The 12,393-nt window shown below is 36.0% G+C and overlaps 1 protein-coding gene and 1 long non-coding RNA gene across 2 annotated transcripts; both read right to left on the reverse strand.

Annotated features, from left to right (window-relative positions):
• Positions 1 to 4,577: 4,577 nt before the first annotated feature.
• LOC149393943 (small ribosomal subunit protein eS17w-like) lies at positions 4,578 to 5,479 on the reverse strand. Its single transcript, XM_089617598.1, has 2 exons — positions 5,350 to 5,479; positions 4,578 to 5,254 (listed from the first exon to the last, which is right to left on the reverse strand). Exon 2 carries the CDS (start codon positions 5,234 to 5,236, stop codon positions 4,796 to 4,798), a length of 441 nt encoding a protein of 146 aa, XP_089473724.1. The 5' UTR covers positions 5,237 to 5,254; positions 5,350 to 5,479; the 3' UTR covers positions 4,578 to 4,795.
• Positions 5,480 to 9,918: 4,439 nt separating this feature from the next.
• LOC149393944 (uncharacterized) lies at positions 9,919 to 12,059 on the reverse strand. The gene is made up of 3 exons (XR_016299826.1): positions 11,797 to 12,059; positions 10,565 to 10,697; positions 9,919 to 10,010 (listed from the first exon to the last, which is right to left on the reverse strand). It is a non-coding gene; the product is annotated as an uncharacterized LOC149393944 (long non-coding RNA).
• Positions 12,060 to 12,393: the final 334 nt, after the last annotated feature.

A 12,393-nucleotide genomic window follows, 5' to 3' on the forward strand; every position in this document is an offset into this window, starting at 1 on the left:
TTCCAAAAAACAAAGCAGGAAATAAATTGGTCTTTTAGCATTAAGAGCTTTATTGAAATGATTACAAGATAATAGTACCAAAGGGAAAGTAAAATAATAAGCAGATGCAACGTCCGTATTCGTGCCTACCGAAGATGTGTACTTCATGGACAAGCGTTGTCCGGGTATTCAGGGACAATACGTGTCTTCAATTGAGCAAACTGAATCACCTCGCGATGAGGATCAGCTCGCGGATATAAACTGATATAAGGTCGATGATTTGCTATTATTGGGCCAACTTGCAGTATCGGGCCACGCTTGGGCAGTGCTGGACTTGACCCAATACGATATTAATGGAGGACGAAGTCCAACATCAACAGTACTGAAACCAGTTAGTTTTGAAATGTGTGAGTTATGATGATTAGAAAACCATAATAACCTATCATGAGGCCTAGAAATGCATTTTCCAACATAAAGTATGGTTCAAAGTTCCGACATAGCCTTGGCAATACATGAATAATCAGTATTCCTGATTGGATAAAGCATATGAAGTTCTAGAGTAAGCGTTAATTAAAAGAGATAGATTGCATAAAACTCCAATAGAAAACTTGTTTTCATAAAGAAAAATCTATTAGCATTGTAAATCCGTCAAAATGTCAATAAATTTGTGGATCATAATATTTTGTTGTTCTGCAATAGAATATGCATGCGATTCTAGATTCTTCTTTCATAATTTTTCTTATGGTCAGTTAGTAAATATAAATAGAATATGCGAATAATAAATCTTAGGTAATTCTTTTAAAATCAATTCGTTTTTTTTTTTTTTTTTTAATGATGTTGGATGATATGTTGGCTATTATTTTAGAGAAATCAAAGTTGTCGATCGAATATTTGAGATTAAGGCTGGTTTGTAGTTTGTGACGCAAGGTTATTACGGATCGCAAGATAAGAGCTTTATCAGAATATCTATTCCTATGATGGTCTCATGCAAATAGAAGAGTATTTGGAAAGTCTACATCCTGCTCGAAACAAGTATTTGGAAAATTCAGACGCAAAACCCCCCAACGACATGTCTTTCAACGGCTCTTCGGCGGGGTGAACAAGGACTTCACGATCACACTCCACAAACCATCAATGTTCTCCACGTTCCTTGCTCCACTATCAATGTGGAACATTTTTTTTTTTTTTTCCTTTTGCTAGTCTAACCAGCAAAGCGAGTAAGTAATGTGACACGCATTTATCAACGTGGGCTATTTTATTATCTTCATATTTTTATATTGCAAATTATCTTTACATGATTCTTTTTTCTTTTCTTTTTTCTTTTACACGACCACACGTTTGTTTTCATTAGAGGTCCAATTTTGCACATCATTGGCATATTAGATATTAGATTTTATATTGTAATTTTAATTTTTACTTTAGTATTAACATTAAGGGCGGCTTCCTCAGCGTTCCCATATAATTTTACAACTTCGGTGTTGTAAAATTCTTGGAATCTGGAGATTCCATTTTAAATTAAATGGTCCAGATTGTATTTGGGTTTATAATTTAAAATGTGACCAACTATAAACAACTCTTTGAGCTTAGGGTTAAAATAGGATACAATACTTATGATACGATACTTTCCGCTTAGGGTTGGAATATGATTTTTATAGATGCAAAGGTCGAGACCCATCCCCAGCATAAAACTAAAAGGGTCAAGCGACTATATAGTCAAATATAACTTAAGCTTTTGCAAAATAGCTATAGTTTGTCAACTATATGCAAATTAGCCAAAATAAGATTAATCTAGATTGGATTAAATTTAATCCCAAAGAACTATAAAGACATAATGTAAGGTTTATGACGGCTGGATTAAAATTAATCGAGGCAAGATTAAATTTAATGACAATCTGGAAATCGAGGATCTGAAGCAGAACCGAAACATCTCATTCTTCGGCGACGCGATTCTTGCGTCCTCGACGCTCGCGATATTCTCGATCGTTCCGTCGATCTTACCTCCTGTCGGACTCTCCGTCACGGCGACGGAGGGGAGGAGATCGGCTGGGATTCAGGAGTGGATTCGACGGCAGCCCCTCATCCACAGCAGCCTCGCCGCCCTGTTTGGCCGCCGCCGGAGCACCCTCTTCCGCCGCCGCCGGAGCAGCCGCTGTAGCATCGGGCTCCGCCGGAGCCGTCTCTTCATCAGCCACGATCGAACGTGTTCTGTTTGGGGAAATTGTGTGAGGACCGTGTTTTGTTTGGGATTTTTGGGGAAGGATTTTTGAATTGGCTATTTTGCCTAACCTAATGAAACTATGGCTATTTTGCAAAAGGCATAGTTTGAATTGGCTACTTCATGTCATTTTTTCAAACTAAAAACCGCCAAGATAGATACAGTAACAATGAATTTAAAAAATTATTCTTCCCCATCTTTTAAGTTGTTTTACAAGGTACAACAATTTTTCTTAGTCCATTTTGCATGAGTTGTGCTACCAGGAACATCAAGTATACCATGTTCATATGCTTTATATTTTAGGAAGCTCGTGAATTATATATTTTTTGCCCAAAAAACACAAAAACCATTAAACTCTAATATATATCAAAAATAAAAATAAAAATCCCAAGCCACAGTGTTAGATCAAATGAATAAAATGATGCATCAAATGCAAGAATTCAAGGGCTACTTAAAAGAGTTGAAAGATAAGCAAAACTTTTCCATATAATGTAATATCATGTAGCGATACGGATTGGAGAAATGTTCACGAAAAATCGAAAGAGATTATAAACATCAAGAGCCGAGTAATGCGTTATCAAGAACACGGAGCACATGAAGAGCCGATAAAGGAAGAGATATTCCGGAATGCTGAGAAGAATAAGAGAGAGAGAGAGAGAGAGAGAGAGAGAGAGAGAGAGAGATTTGAAAACCCAGCATATTGTCAAGGAAGATACCAAATAACATATTGTCTTTAGAGTGCCAGGACTCCAACGGGAAAGGATTTGTGTCCGACTTACACGTCGTCGGCGGTGCTAAACGAAAGATTGGTATTGTGAGCATTGCTTTATATTGGTTAAGATCACCTGAATACATTTGGTGTACTAATTTATAATGACTAAACATTTTACTACAAAAATTGAAAAGAAAAAAAAAATCGTTAACTTGGTTCTCAAAACCATGCATCAAAAGCTATTTATTTAGTTTTCCTTGAGTGGAAAATAAAAATCAAAACAAATTGGCACACTAGAGATTAAACGTAAGGCCTTGTTTGGTATGAGAGAAAATAGGAGGGATGGATTATATAGGAGGGATTTGGAAGGATAAATTATGCATTTTCTTTGTTTGGTAGGAAGAGAAAAAAATGGAGGGATGGATTTGTATCCGTGGGACCCACCAAAAAACTTTCCCCTCCATTTTGGAAGGATTGTAGAAATCCATAGCATTTTATTCATGAAAATTACATTTATAATATTTATTGATGCAATTTCATAGTATCTAATTATTTTATACACAATTTATTTTCTAAATTATTTTGGATGTGAAACAAAAATGAGTAAAAATTAAACATAATTTTAAAATTAATGTTATATACTTTTATTTATGTACATTGATTATATATTTGATATGTAGACAATATAGTTATTTTACTCACATATTTTATAATATATAAATATTAATATATATATATATATAAATATATATTAAATTGTTCAAATTATTTTTGGATAAATTACACAATTTGGTCTCATATAATAAAAGAGTTATTAATGTCATTAGTATAATAAAAAATAGTAATGTTTTTCTTTATTATTTATACCAAAAAACAAGTGGATGGATTTTAATCTTTCCTCTTAACATACCAATCAAGTTTTTGGAAAGATACAATCCATCCATTTCTTTTCCTTCCATTTCCCTCCTCTTCAATCTCTCCTTCTATGTTTCCCTCCTCTCTACCAAACAAAGCCTAAGTCTCATCTCACTCTCTCTCCCTTCTCTTTTCCTCGTGTCTTTCAAAAACAATAATTTGAAGTTCCTTCTTATCTTTATACATTTTTTTTTGTTTGTCGATAAACTTGAGTTTATAATCAACGTAATAGACCATAATTATCTTTTAACCAGCATTTAAAAGCTAACCTTTTTTTAGGAGCATCCCTATATTTTCTATTCTTTTTACGCAGCATCGTCATTGTCTACAAAGTGTGGATATCTTTTTATTTAGTATCGAATTATTTAAGAAGCATAAAAAATTTTTAGTATCAAAACCAGTCAGTTTTCAAATGTGTGAGTGACGATGGTTACAAAACTTTATAAAAGCCAGTTTCTCTTCTTTTGTTTTCCAGTCGAAAATATGGTTCATTTTCCAATCGAAAATATAGGATCGTTTTCCAATCGAAGATATGGTTCAGAATTCAGATACTTGGCAATGCATGAATAATCACCGTTCATGATTTGGATAAAGCATGTGAAGTTATTAAGTAAACGCTACTTATTAGAAACATATTTTACATAAAAAAAAAAAAAAAAAACTATCCGCAATATTCCTCTTAACTAGCTTCGTAACCGTATACTATATCCAGCTTGGACTGTAATATAAACGTAAACAGACATTGCACACAGACGCTAAGCATCAAAATTAAAACCACAATTTAAAAAGTAAACGATAAGATTAGTACGGGTAACACTAAAACTCTTGTTGTTTGCGGTTTTGGGGAGATTTTTTTGACAAAGTATCGAATGACCAAAAATCCGTACAGGTGAATTGCCAAAATAACATTTTCTCAAGCAGTCAAGCTCAAAGAAACAGAAACAGAATTACAAAAAAAAAAAAAGCCCTAATCTCTAGTACCTCCTTCCTCCTCCGGCGCCGGGAGCTCCGGCGCCGCGGCCGAAGCCCTGGGTGGGAATGACGGCCTGAGGCTCGACCTCGGTGAGGCCGGGAATGTCGGACATTCCGAGAGCAGAGAGCATATCCAGAGTCTCCTTGTCGACCTTGATCTCGTCGGTCCTGATCGCCGACTCGTCGGGGACGAAGTCCATGCGACGCTCTCTCTCCTCTTCCTGGAGCTTGAGCGAGATTCCTCTCACCGGTCCTTTCTGGATCCGCTTCATCAGGTGCGTCGAGAATCCGGCGATCTTGTTCCTCAGCCTCTTCGTCGGAATTATCGTCACGTCGTCCAAGATCTTCTTGTTCGTGTGGAAATCCAGAGTCATCCGAGAGTAGTACTTCTCGATCACGTGCCGGGATGACTTCTTCACCGTCTTCGTCCGTACGCGACCCATCTTCAATCACTAAAATTCCTAAAAAAAAAAACAGTACAGATCGAGAATTAGTCGAAAATTGAAACTGCTCAACTCTCCAAAATATGGATTTCGATGAAACGCAGAGAGCTTACCAGGAACACGAAATGCGCCTAAGAACAGAGAGTAGACGAAAGGTTGTAGAAAGGATTAGGGTTTCAGGTTTATAACGTGTCGATGGGCTTATTTCATCCCTATACATTCCAATACGTTTATTTGGCCCAACTCTAAACCGACCCGATTAAATTTCAAACGAATTTGGGGAAATTACACAAATATTTATTATTTGAAGATGGTGATGATAAAAAATAAAAAAAAAATAAAAAATCAGACTCATAGCACATGTTTCGATTAAAAAAAAAATCATAGCATATATTACACTTTTAAACCTCACATAAATACTTTACCTTTTTATTTTGAATAAATTTAATTTTTGACCTTTGAATTATAATACTTGTAACAATTTTGGTCTTACTTTTTTTTTTTTTCTTACAACCGTTCTCCTCGAACTTTACAAATGTTTTAACTTTGCTCCTTCTGTCTATTTTTATAACAGAGTTATACACGTGTCAGCATATAAATGAGTTTAAAATAAAATTTACCAATATACCCTTAATATATTTCATTAATACTTTTTTTTAATCAAAATACTATTATTAATATATATATATATATATATATTTATATTGCTTAATAAAAATTAAAACATCCTCTCTCTCTTTTGAACATACAAAAAAAAATTGTATATAAAACAAAAAATCAAACGGCCTAACACTTAGAATTAATGACTCCATTTTTTTCTTCTTTTTTTTTTTGTTTAATTATCTTTAAAAATATTCAACCCGATTAAATTTCAAAAAAAATTGGGGAAATTACACAAATATTTATTAGTTGAAGATGGTGATTATAATTATAATAAAAAGTCATCGCACATGTTTCGATTTAAAAAAAATCATAGCATATATTACAATTTTAAACCTTACATAAATATTTTACCTTTTATTATTTTTTAGAAAATATTTTTACCCTTATTCTAAATGAAACTGTAATCAGTGAAAAAGATTAAGTAAATTCTAAACAATAAGTTTGTAAAAATTAAATGAAACTGTAACTAGTAGAAAAAATTGTCATATAAAAGTATAAGCAACAAGAAAAATATAATATAGCTTTTTTGGAAACATAAAATAAATTAGAATTTTGAGAGGATAAGTTTGAAAAGACACCGAAGCTTATTTACTCAAATTATATATTCACTTAATGTTTCAATTTTATTAAGGGTATAACAATTTGTTCACAACTCATATACTAATACCTTCGTAAAAATTACTTTATAATTAATTTTGATAAATTGTATTAAAAATATACATAAATTTCTCATGTTGTTATCCTCGACATTTCTATGGAAGGCATAATATATCAGATGCTCGAATTTTCGCCCTCAAGTGAGGATGATGTAGTGGACGTGGACGTGGACGAGGCCTGGATTTTGGAAGGCCACGAGACGTGAGCGTGATAGGCCAAGCTTGATGCGGAAGGTTTTTTGTTTAGACCGGCTGGAATCAAGTGTTGTTCGCAACATAATGTACGAGATAATATTCTTATGACCATATTTAGCCCATGATGTCCGCGTTATAGTAGTTTAATGTCAAAACCTAAAAAAGAACACTAGTTTGTTGTACTGTGGGTTTCGTGCTACATCGAAAGGTATATTATGACCTGAATTCTGTATAGAAAGATATCTTGCGATGAAGTCAAAGATAAAGGGTTCGTGAATTATGGTTATGCTGGAAGCATAAACACACATAAATCTCATATTGATTACATATTTACGGTCTATGATGGAGGAGGCACTTGTAAGCCAACCTTACAATGTAAGTGGAGTATATAACGCAATCACAGAGGCGATATGGATGAAGGGGCTAATGTTAGGAACATAACACGCTCGGTGAAAATAAAGATTCTTAGGGAGTCCAAAATGTAAATCTAACCACGTGATGACCAAGAAAATTTAAAATAGAATATTTAACCATTAAAGATGAGTGATGCAAGGAGTAAAGAACTCACAATTCAATCCAATTCACTAAAGGGAGAGAATGTAGATCAAGTTGAAAATTGTTGGAATTGATCTAATTCTAGTTAGTTTAATTTGAAACAAATAATTTCAATCTATGAGATGAGCTTTGAGACGATTCTTTGATCATAAACTCGAGATTGCTTAAGCAGACACTACTACAAAATACCTATTAGAAGTCGCTATATTTGCGTCGGGTACATTTTTGAGCGACGCATAACCTTATTTTTTGGAGCTCGTTTGACGTGGAAAAGATTGAAATTAATGTATTTTAATTTGATTGGGCCACGTGGCCTGGCGTCGCTCAAAAAGCGAGCGACGCCCCATGCCTTGAGCGACACCAACCTGGAGTCGCTAAAAAATTGAGCGACTCCAGAAATCTTTTTTTTTTAATATTTAAAAAATACGCCAGGCCACGTGGCATGGGGCGTCGCTCGAGCGACCCCCCCCCCCCCCCCCCTTTTTTTTTTTTAAATGCATAAGTCTCGAGATTTCGCACAACAGTTATCACTTCATCTTCTTCTTCGACATTTTCTCTCCAAAAACCCCAAAATCCTCCATTGAAACCCACCTCCACCACCATTACACATCTCCACCGACCACGTCCACCACCATTACACATCTTTAGCACTTTACTCCGCCCGGCGTCGTGGTTTTGGTGAACGTTTTCAGTCGTGACGCACAGGTAAGAGATTAGTTTTAGGGTTTTTTTTTGTTTTTTTGTTTTTTTTTTTTTATTTCATGATGTTATGAGTAAAGATTCTTAGGTTTTTTTTATTGATTTTGGTGTGAAGGATGTACATTTGTTGTTATTTACCGCCGTCCATTTTGATCTTCTTCATCATGCTATTCCGAGAAGCAAGAACGCCGCGAGCCATCAAGGTGCCGGCTCGAGAAAGAATCACCGGGAGAGAGAGAACACACACCGGGGAGTCGGAATCTCACAGAGATTTGGTGAGAAAATCAAACCCGAGTTCGATTTTTGGAAATCTAGGGTTTTGCTCTTAGATTGGGAATTTTGATTTCTGGTTGGGATTTGTAAAATTGAAGTGGATTTGATATGGATTAGTAACCGAATAGTATTGATTTGCGCTCGGAATTCTGAATTGAAAGCATTTGTTTGAGTTTCTCATGAATTTTGGACGAGATTTTAAATTTAGGGTTTATGAATGTTTGAAATTGAGGGTTCTTAATTTTGAATATGATATAGAGATTCTGAGATTATTTTCATGATTATTGGAAAAATTATAGTGGGTAAACGTATTTTTTAATATTAAAAAAAAAAAAATTTGGAGTCGCTCAATTTTTGAGCGACATTGAGCGACTCAAAACTGGCTGAAGTCGCTCAAAAATTGAGCGACGCCAGCCTGGAGTCGCTCAAAAATTGAGCGACGCCAGCCTGGAGTCGCTCAAAAATTGAGCGACTCCAGGTTATTAAGCGACACCAATAAAAAGAGCGACGCCCAATTAAAAAAACACGCCAATCTAACGTGGCGCTTACGTGGAGCGTCGCTCGGTCATAAGCGACGCCCAAACCTTTAGGCGTCACTAGCATATGCGTCGCTCAAAAAGCGACGCCCAAAATATAACGCGTCGCTTTTTGAGCGACTCTAAAAGGGTATTTTGTAGTAGTGAGAATACAACAGTTATAATTGTGTTTCCCAGTGTACTACAAAGAGATCATTATAAATGACTAGAACATATATAAATAATACAACATTTATTCACTTGAGAGAAAACAAGAAAACTAAAAGGAAATCATTAAGAGATTGAGGGTTTGTGGGCAATAAAGAGTGTGTACGATTTCTTCATTGATCATTAAGATCATTATAGTGCATTGTTAAATTAATTGGCTAAGTTATAAATCTAAAAAAAATGCTCCAAGATGAATTCAAAGGGAAGAGAAAGCTTTGTTAATAAATGAATTCCAATTTGTTGTCATTCATCTTGTTCTAACATCTTGATATATGTTTGATAGCTAGAACGCACCCTCGTCACACAAGATTTGATTCTCGACATACTTTGCAAAATTACTATTTTTGAAGAGATTCACTTATGAGATTATCTTTCACCGAATAAATGTGTTTTGATCGCCAATGAAACCCTAGTGAATGTAGCTTTTCTAGGATTTGATGCCTATAAAAGAGATATTTTACCCAAATGAGTATTTTAAAGCATTGTGAGGTTTTAAGAAGGGTTGTTTAGTGAAAACATGTTCCGTATATGTAAGTGCGTAAACCTCCGTCTTGGGTAGTCCACTTGTGAATGATATAGCTTGAGTTTGTTTCTCACAATATACCTAAGATCAGGTATCGGTATAAATGTATATCAAACACTTGGTGAGTGTATTGGCTGGAAGTGAGGGGATCTCGAGAAAAAATGGAGTCTGTGTTGATATTCACGAGTGAAATTATAAAAATGGTATTGAAGAGTTGATTATTCCTGTCACGCCCCGGGAAAAGATGAGGCGTGATTATTGAATATAAAAAATGAAACACTAATAAACTTTACAAAACTAACCCACGGTGCATACTCAGTTGATTACTTTACAAGTCCAAAGATAAAAGAAAGAAAACGGAATTATAAAACCAACCTTCGACACTTGATAGTCTATCCAGCGAAAACCATCAAACTCTCGACCACACTTTATCCCGAGGTCTTCCTAACCCTTCTCCTTCTCACATCCTGATTATAAGAAAAATTTGAGGAAATAGGGGTGAGCCTGAGGCTCAGTAGGTGCTATAGTAATGGTTTGATTTTTAAAAAGATTTTCGAAAATAATACTTACCGTATAATAATAATATTCTTGTCACGTGTAAATCACCATACACGTACAAGTATACCTTGCAGAAATGTAAATTGCAGAAATGTAAATGACAGAAATTTAAATTGTGTCTCTAGATACTTCTAAACGTGTACTATCTCCTGAGCCGCCTGCCAACTTAACCCGTGGCAGTCCTCTGATCAGAGCAAGGTGCACTCTCCGCACCGTATACATGTGTGTGTGAAACCGGCTTGTCCAGGATATACAAAACATTTCCTTTCGTAAATACGGGATATATGTATAATATCGAAAATATTCTCAACTTCATAATCGGATATACCGAATTGAAGTTCCGCCACATTTTCTAAAAACGGTTCTAGGTTACGTGGCACGTTCACAAACATTTTCATTTCGAAAATAATATATACTTGAGGCCAAACCATAAAATCAGGAGAGAAGGGTTATAATAACCTACCTCGAGAGTAAGCGTCTATGTCGCTCTTCCACGAGACGTTCGCTCGTCCTGTGAACCTGAACGTTCACTAAAACCGAGAATCCAGACGTTCACTTACTCCGTGAACCCTCTAAACGACTTTCAGTCTCGAGTCCTATCACGATAAATCAAACCGATCCTGAATCAGAATTCTACGAGTAATCCACAATACTCAAACTCAAACGTACGATTTACAAATCGTAAGACCGAAAGGCATATCCACTATAAGGAATCCAAGTTCTCAGAACAAAACTTCAAACGATACGAGAAAGTGTAAACTCGAACGAAAAACTACGTTCAATCTCAAAACCGAGAAAGTAATTCTAATAAGTAAGCTCGTTCTCCTTTGAACGAATCTAGTCTCATTTCTAAAACGAAAACTGAGAATAACTCTAGCAAGCAAGTATCGTTCTTTTCTTTTCCGAATTCCAAAGAAATATCAAATTTTATTATTACTAAGCTCAAGTAACCGAAAAAATCCAACCTTAACTCACAACCGAGTCTTAAACTCTTAAAATCCATAAACGAGCTTAATAATAATAACGAATAATCTATATTTTTTTTTTCTTTTCAACCTTCATCGAAACCGACTAAAAAAAACGTACTAGCGTACTAACTCGAACCGATTCGTACAAAATAACTTTAAACTCTGTAAATTACAACAAAATAAATAAATAACTCGCTAATCCTAAACGGATGCTTCGCGAGCCTCCGAGCCAAAACCGAAACGCCGTATCCACTCGACGTTCTCCCGGTCTTGTTCGGCCTCGCCTCGTCGACACTCGCGCTATAGCTCCGTCGTTTCTCGGCCACGTCCTCGCCGTCTGGACCAGCCGTTGTGGGCTCTGCGTAGCCCGCCTATATCGAGTCTAGACCCTCGACAAATAAACTCACAACAAAACGGCAAGACACGTTAACACGATACGACTCGAATCATCACTTACACATAACCAAAATTTTAAACCCAAAGTTACACGGCCAACAAACTCACGGCCAAAACATAACATCCATGGCCAAGGCCAAAAATCCAACAAATAAACCGTCCAAAATTCAAGAACAAATTCAAACCATGAATCTCAATCACAATTTGAGCACAGAGTCACTCCAAGAACATTCCAAAATCATCAACAACAACTGAATCACAAAGCCCCAATTCAAAAATTCACTTCAAACCCTAGAATTCACGAAATCAATCTTGGGTTTTGATTTCTTACCCAATTCTTTCGTGGATTTGGACTCTCCGGGGTGTGTTCTCTCTATCCCGGTGGTTCTTTCTCGGGCGGCGGCCACGGTGAGCTCGCGGCGATTTCCTTTCCTCGGCGGGGCGCGCGCGGCGATGCTCGGTGTCGGGGCTGGGTCGCGCGAGGAAGAGCTGAGGAAGAAGAGTGAAGAAGAAGATGAGGGAAGGGTGATGGTGGACGGGATGGTAAGGTTTCTCGGTGGTGTTTTTTTTTTCTTTTCTCTGCTCTCTTTTGCAGGTGGCGTGAGCGAAATGAGGAGAAGAAGAAGAAGTGAATCGAAGAAGAAGAAAAAGGAAAGGAGAAGAAGAATGTAGAAGAATTCTTCAAATTGTTTTTGCAAATAAACCCCTTGTACTTTCCTTTTCCATTAAACTGGCCCAGAACTCAAGTTTTCTTTCAAATGAGCCCAGAAAAACATGACGATTACATCCTTGTCACAAAACTTTGTGACTTCAACCGTAACTGAACGAACATTTAATTTAGAGCTTCAAACCGAGAATTTTCTCGTACGTTCTCGATTAAGTCAAATATATTTAAGGTTTCTCGGAAATAATTCTCGTCCTTGAGAAT

The sequence above is a fragment of the Urtica dioica genome, chromosome 6 (assembly GCF_054948205.1).
Source record: "Urtica dioica subsp. dioica isolate 48M chromosome 6, U.dioica_male_clone48M_v1_H2, whole genome shotgun sequence".
NCBI lineage: Eukaryota > Viridiplantae > Streptophyta > Magnoliopsida > Rosales > Urticaceae > Urtica > Urtica dioica.